The sequence below is a fragment of the Copadichromis virginalis genome, linkage group LG10, assembly GCF_057382275.1.
Source record: "Copadichromis virginalis isolate Kocher_CV1m ecotype Utaka linkage group LG10, C_Virginalis_male_GT1.1, whole genome shotgun sequence".
NCBI lineage: Eukaryota > Metazoa > Chordata > Actinopteri > Cichliformes > Cichlidae > Copadichromis > Copadichromis virginalis.
Window position 1 is genome coordinate 31,188,913 of NC_140627.1, and position 7,005 is coordinate 31,195,917.

General features: G+C 40.5%; 2 protein-coding genes across 3 annotated transcripts; one reads left to right on the forward strand and one right to left on the reverse strand.

Annotated features, from left to right (window-relative positions):
- Window positions 1-1,382: 1,382 nt before the first annotated feature.
- Window positions 1,383-4,122, forward strand: LOC146700798 (uncharacterized). 2 transcript variants are annotated; one of them, XM_085471046.1, is made up of 5 exons: window positions 1,383-1,582; window positions 1,917-2,008; window positions 2,387-2,581; window positions 2,670-2,746; window positions 3,003-4,122. In XM_085471046.1, exons 1-5 carry the CDS (start codon window positions 1,432-1,434, stop codon window positions 3,976-3,978), a joined length of 1,491 nt encoding a protein of 496 aa, XP_085327172.1. In that variant the 5' UTR covers window positions 1,383-1,431; the 3' UTR covers window positions 3,979-4,122. The 2 variants fall into 2 exon arrangements, with proteins under 2 accessions (XP_085327172.1, XP_085327173.1); XM_085471047.1 differs by lacking the exon at window positions 1,917-2,008 and having other exon boundaries at window positions 1,481-1,582.
- Window positions 4,123-4,201: 79 nt separating this feature from the next.
- LOC146700799 (uncharacterized) lies at window positions 4,202-6,753 on the reverse strand. The gene is made up of 4 exons (XM_085471315.1): window positions 6,076-6,753; window positions 5,607-5,761; window positions 5,443-5,446; window positions 4,202-5,328 (listed from the first exon to the last, which is right to left on the reverse strand). Exons 1-4 carry the CDS (start codon window positions 6,669-6,671, stop codon window positions 4,590-4,592), a joined length of 1,494 nt encoding a protein of 497 aa, XP_085327441.1. The 5' UTR covers window positions 6,672-6,753; the 3' UTR covers window positions 4,202-4,589.
- Window positions 6,754-7,005: the final 252 nt, after the last annotated feature.

The following is a 7,005-nucleotide window of genomic DNA, read 5'->3' on the forward strand; positions in this document are numbered from 1 at the left end:
GGTAGCTCTGCAACCAAGTAAGCTAGCGCAATAATTTTTTTTGCATATGAAACTGGAGGAGTTGTACTTACATCTTATGCGATCAGCTTGTCCTAGGTCACAGTTTCCTTCCACATATAGCTTTGCAAAAACTGCATAAAAATCACTTGCAGCAACAAAAACATGATATTCCAGAAACACGCTTCGCCGATCCATCAGCTGTTTGTAACACTTCCTACGTCCATCAGTGTGAACTATCACATGACCACATGACCTGCCCGAAACCGGAAGTGACGTCATTTGCGGAAATGTAGTTTTTTTACGATCGGGGCCTTATGAGCTTGTGTTTTACTTGTTATGTGTTTTAAAAAGTTATGTTTGACTTTATGACTTTCTGTGTCGTTTCTGGGATGCTTAAGACTCATATTGCACTGCTGGAAATAGTTTATTTTGATGCATATGCTGTTATTTTGCAAATTTGCACTATAATATTTATTTTTGTTTTTCCTGCAGTATATAAAAATTGGTGTATTTCAAAAATAAAACTATGAAGACACTCAAAATAAATTTCCTGTGGTGGGAAACTAGTTTGTGTAACTTTTTTGTATTTACAGTTTTGAGGGATAAACCTCTTAAATTTCTCTAACTAGAAATATATGTTAAAAAAACAAAAACGATTTTCAATATTTTTGTAGTTTATTGCACTTTTTTGCAATTTATGTAATTACTATGCACCTAATGCAGACATATTATTAAAGTTTGGGCTATAATGGTTGTATTGATGTATAGCAACTTGAAATGCTCCCAAAAATGGCTCCACAGCATGTAAAAATATAATATAAGCTCTGGCGAACTTGGTTCTATGGTAGGTCTTAAAGGGTTAAACGTGCTCCTGGATGTTATCCGGATATTATCAGGATGTCCAAAAAACTCACTGAAAAGCCTTCAGCTAATCCAAAATGCTGCAGCAAGAGTCCTGACAGGGACTAGAAAGAGAGAGCATATTTCTCCTGTTTTGGCTTCCCTTCACTGGCTTCCTGTTAAATCCAGAATTGAATTCAAAATCCTGCTCCTCACATACAAGGTCTTAAATAATCAGACCCCATCTTATCTTAAAGACCTTGTAGTACCATATCACCCTATTAGAGCACTTCGCTCTCGCTCTGCAGGCCTACTTGTTGTTCCTAGAGTATTTAAAAGTAGAATGGGAGGCAGAGCCTTCAGTTTTCAGGCCCCTCTTCTGTGGAACCAGCTTCCAGTTTGGATTCGGGAGACAGACACTATCTCTACTTTCAAGATTAGGCTTAAAACTTTCCTTTTTGCTAAAGCATATAGTTAGGGCTGGACCAGGTGACCCTGAATCCTCCCTTAGTTATGCTGCAATGGACTACTTGCACTAACACTTCCGCGTTCTATGTAGTCCTGCTCCAGTGCTTCCGGTGCGGTTAAACCATGGCGACGTTCTACACTCGCTGCCTACAAGAGCTCCCAAAATTGAACATCACCGATGTTCATCGGATTTGCAGAGTGACGACTACCCCCGCCAGCAAATTAGATAAAGGATTTAAGTTATATGCTGCATCATATATACACAACTACGAAGGTAAGAAAACGTAAATTAACCGACAAAGAAACGCTAGCTAACGTCAAATGCAAACACTACGTTACTCCGCTATGTCCTTCATTTGATGTCAGTTCTCTACATTACATGTTTTCTTAAACGGTGTTTTATGTCGTCCTAAACTATAGTTGAGGTTTTCTTAACTAATGTCACTTTTGTTGTTAGACACTGTTATATTAGCGTTAGGTAGTTGGCTAACTATGGAGGTAGTTAACTACCTAATGCTACTCTTGCTAAGTGTAAAATATATATGTTTAAGACATGCTGAAATGAGTAATACAGAAATAATGCTAATGGTACTTGTATCTTTATTCAGTGTCCAATAAAGACAGGTTGTCAGGGGAGGTCGGTGTGAGAGCCCTGTGCTACAGGTCAATGAGGAAGAGTGAGGCACCACACAGACTAAGTGTAGGCAGGAAGCTGTGTAAAGTTGTTAATCCCCGTTCAGTGGGGTTCAGTTCATTTAAGCATTAGTTAAGTTCATTCCTAAAGGCCCATCAACTTGAATGTTTTCCTTGTCTCCCTGCTTTATCACTCCTAATTTGACTAGTCAGATAGTTAAATCAACGTGTGTTTGGGTGATCAGAAACATTTGACAACAAGTTAATACTGCAAATATACACAATCTAAGTTATTACAGTTATCAAGCATGGTTAAGTTGTTTTAATAGGGAGAGAAGGAAACACTAAGCATTCAGGAGGGTGCGTAACCATAACACTGAACTATGTTCCTGTTCGGCTCTTCCATGAAGATGTTACATTTTTAATTTTCGTTCTTTCTTCTTAGATTAAGCTTCTGGATTCATCGCCGGTGATACTGACACATAGCCAGGGCTCCTGTGTGGCAGGCGCTGTTATGTGCAATCACACAGTGGCATTGCTCTTCCAAACAGCACACTACTCACAACTCAGAGTGCCGGTTGTCCCCCCTGTGCATAGCTGCACGGAATCTGAACAGCAATGGCACAAGCCACGGACAGTGGTAATTTAAATGAGGTTAAAGTTTTTGAATTAGTCCATGTTTACATATGAACAGCAACACCATCCATAGTAAATGTGTCTTCTGTTAGGGTGTGAGGCCAGGACCCATCAACTCCATGATCTTCACTAAGCCAGTACCAAATAGGATGGCCCAGACTGGAGTACGGTAATTACATTTGTAAAATTTGGTTTCATGTGTTACAAATGTATGTTGCTATTTTTTTCATACATACATGTGTCAGAATAGGTATTAATTTACATACAACATTACACTTTCTGAAGACGGCTAACTCAGTCATGTACATATACATCCCAGTCTCTAACTTATGCACCACTGTTTTACACCTTTTAGTTTTTAGTTTAGTTGTTGTTCAGTATAACAACCTTCTTCCTTACATTATTGTCATTGATGTTTTCTTTAGGAGTGGCTTCTACAGAGGCATGGTGGGTCCGTTACCAGATCCCTGCTTGTTCAGAATAACGGCGGCATATGCAAAATTTAATATTGAGGACAGGCCACTTGTGACCACAATGAACATGAGACCTGACAAGCCCCTTGTGGAAAGTGCCTTTGGGCTGGTGCAGGAGGGCAGTGTTCTGTCATATCAGCAGCCGGTTTTGACAACCCGGTACATCACACTACACCGCGATGCACCACCAACACCGCACTTGCCTCTGGAGGGGTATGACATCTTGCCATCAGATTGTGTGTTTGTGTGCTCAGAAGAAGAGCTTCTGCATCTGAAAAGCTTGTCTGTAACTCTGGAAATGGCTCACAAAATAGAGGAAGCTACACGTGAGCAAAGCTCTTCGTCTGAGTGGCATCAGCTCCGCAGGCCCAGAGTGACTGCCTCTAGGTTTCGGGAGGTGTGTCACGTCAGAGGCCAGAGCTCGGCCGAGTCACTAGCAGAGCGTATATTGAAGGGAACAAGGCAGACAGCAGACATGAGGAGAGGAACTGAGATGGAGCCTGCAATAGCAGCAGAGTATAGTAGGCTAATGAATGTTAACTACTCACCCTGTGGTCTGGTCATTCACCCCATTGCCCCCTGGCTTGCTGCATCTCCTGATGGTGTTGTTTTTGACCCCAATGAATACCCCCAGTTTGGCTTCGTCGAATTCAAATGTCCCAATGTACAAAACTTTATTGACTGCAAATATGTGCAGATGGAATGTGGTACCCCTAAACTAAAAAAGAGCCACGCATATTACTGGCAAGTGCAAGGACAACTGCTCATCAGTGGGATGCAGTGGTGTGACTTTGTTGTGTGGGCACAAGAGGACTACCTAGTGCAAAGAATATACATGGATATAGATGTGCACAATGCAATCAGAGAAAAGGCAGACTATTTCTTTTTTTACATATATATGCCAAGATACCCGTGTTTGAAAAAATGAACAGTGAAAACAGCAAAAAGAAAAACAGATCCTTCAGGCTGGCTGGAACAAAATAACTGATGTTTTATTTTCAATATATTTCATGAATTCTTTTGTTGTTACATGTTACCTTTATGTGACATCAATAAACTGTTATTTAAGCAATGGCATCAATTTAATTTTTAAAAACACACATTAAAACGTTGAATTTGTGCAGAACTTATTTACATGGTAAGTATTTAAAACTCCATGCCTAGCATACTGATATACATTTAGACAATAACTGAACTGTAGAAAATGACAAATGGTATTTTTGATGTTACAAAAGTTCAATGTCACTTATGGTTTTAAAACGATTTAGTGATTTACTTTATAATTTTGATAAATAGTTTTGTTGAATCTGAATAGTAATAATAGTAGTATAATTAAACAGTATTATTAACATTAAACATTTGCAATGAATTTGAATTATCAATAACTGAAACTCAACTATCGGCACTCAAGTACCAGTTCTGTAATCAAGTATTGTCAGCTGAGAAGGAAGAAATGCAACTGTAGTGGCCTCAGCTGCAGGTCATTTTCCATAAGTTACTTGTACTGGCACTGGTGTCTTGGGAAAAATCCATCTTGTCTCACTTAACCCATTTTTTAACTAATGCTGTGTTCTGGTAATTTGACAGCATACATGCCACTGCAAACAGTTGGTTGATATTATAAACATGTGACATGGTAATGATGCTATCAAAAAGTTTGTTCTGTTTGATCCTCCTAATGACTCGCTCCACATGTACCCTGAGTCTGGCTATGGCCTGCGTCTCCTTAACCTGGTATGCTGGCATCTGCTTCTGCTTAGATAGAAAAGGTGGGCAGTACACTTTGCATTTACAACAATCTGTGATTAGGAAGCCCTTATCTACCATCACTGCCATGTCTTCAGTCAACTTCTCAGCAATGCCTGATTGTTTGAATAGTTCCTTGTCACTAACCGAACCAGCATACAGATTAGAGATGAATGTCACTGGACCATGTGGAGCTATGCCAACCAGGGCTTTCATCGTACAGTGGGATTTGTACGAAGAGTACATTTCACTTTGGAGAAGTGGTGAGGATGGTGTCTGACACCTCAGCTCTGTACAGTCAAGGATCATCTGGGTGTCTGAGAAATCTTTGAATTCCTCAGGGAGGTAAGCTTGCACTTCTTCACGTGTAAGCCAGATGCACTGAGACCCCAGTGCAGTGGCAAGAAAATTTGTCCATGTTGCAATAATGCGGCTCACTGTGGACTGGTGTATGTTAAATCGGTGTGCCAGGTCCCTCTCCTTCAAACCAACTGACAGGAAAACCAGGAAAAGAAAAAAACTCATCAATTGGCTTTAGCAGCTGCCTCTGGAAGGTGAAAACAAAAGGGAAAATGTTACTCCTTAAGCTATGAACTAGTAAAATTATTCTTTTCTTGGCTAAATGTTTTGTAATGGTTAGGCATACCATACTGTACCATGGGGTAAACAATGAGGTGCTGTAGTGCACAGGTGTATGTATGTAAAGGATACTGAGTCTAGCATACATACACCTGTGTATGTATGCTACTGTACATAAAGTAATGTTATTGTACATAAATACAATAACATTACACCTCTAGTTCTAACTACCAACAAACCCATAACCTACTGTTGATGTGCGTGCAGGTGTCAACACTTCTTCGTTCCGATTGGCAGCTGACTTGGCTCTTGAAACCCGGATCATTTTATAGATGCAAGGCTCAATCAAAACCCAGAATGCCATCAAATGATCATAGCTTGGAAATCTATTCACGAGAGAGCCATACATGTGTCAATCATTAATTAACATCCAACATTGGCATAAAATAATGTAAACTGTGACAAATATGCTAATGGAATGCTGTATAAAATAGTCTGATTAAGAGTATTTGGTGTTGTATTTTACCTGTAGCATTAGGATATTGTTTAAATACTAAAGCATCTACATAAAACATACAATCAGCAGAGAAAAAGTAAATTTCTATTTTGTTTTCATTAAGACTGGAAAAACTTTCTAAATTTAACTGATGGTGACCTTGGTATATTTTAAACAGTTAGCTTGAATAGAACTTAGGTGTACCTGGTATAGAATCGGATGTCAGTGTCGGAGCCAGCAAAACGCTGTAACCCAAATTCTCGCTGGACACGTAACTCCTGTATTTCCTTCCTCAGAGTCTCCACGTCTTCGGACAGGTCTTCTGCAGCTGATGCAGATATGTCCAATGCAGATGGCTCAGGGACTGAGCAGTAGTCATGATCTCTTGTAAGACTGTGCTCTTCTTGATCGTCAGGAGGAACTAGTTCAGGGCGTCGCTCCGTTCTCTCCCAAACACTACGCCGCGGTGGTTCAACTTTATAGCCATTCCACTCAAAAAGTGTTGGTACAGCACCTTTAATAAGCCGCCTTCGACCATCGAGGGTTGTTGGCTCTATGAGTTGATCACTGGCAAAGTGTCTGCAGCAGACCCTGGTGTGAGAGGTAATCGTGAAATGATCCCGGCGTATATTTACCAGCCATTGTCTTCTCAAGTCGGAATGGGTCGGAAAGGCATGAAAACTTAGTATGCCGTTAAATTTGGCTGAAGCTGAACAAAGTGGGACACAGCAATGCTCGGAGTATTTCTTCTCCTGTTTTTGAAAATGTTCTGTTTTAAATACTTTCCTTTTTATACTCATTCTGAAGCGACATTAGCATAGCTACCGATAGATAAGCAAACGTACCGGAAACGCACAAGCGGTACTATTTGGAAACGGAAATACGTCACGTGCCCTAGTGCAAGTAGTCTATAGACGTAGGCTGCCGGGGGATTCCCATGATGCATTGAGTTTTTCCTTTCCAGTCACCTTTCTCACTCACTATGTGTTAACAGACCTCTCTGCATTGAATCATATCTGTTATTAACCTCTGTCTCTCTTCCACAGCATGTCTTTATCCTGTCTTCCTTCTCTCACCCCAAGCAGTCGCAGCAGATGGCCCCGCCCCTCCCTGAGCCTGGTTCTGCCGGAGGTT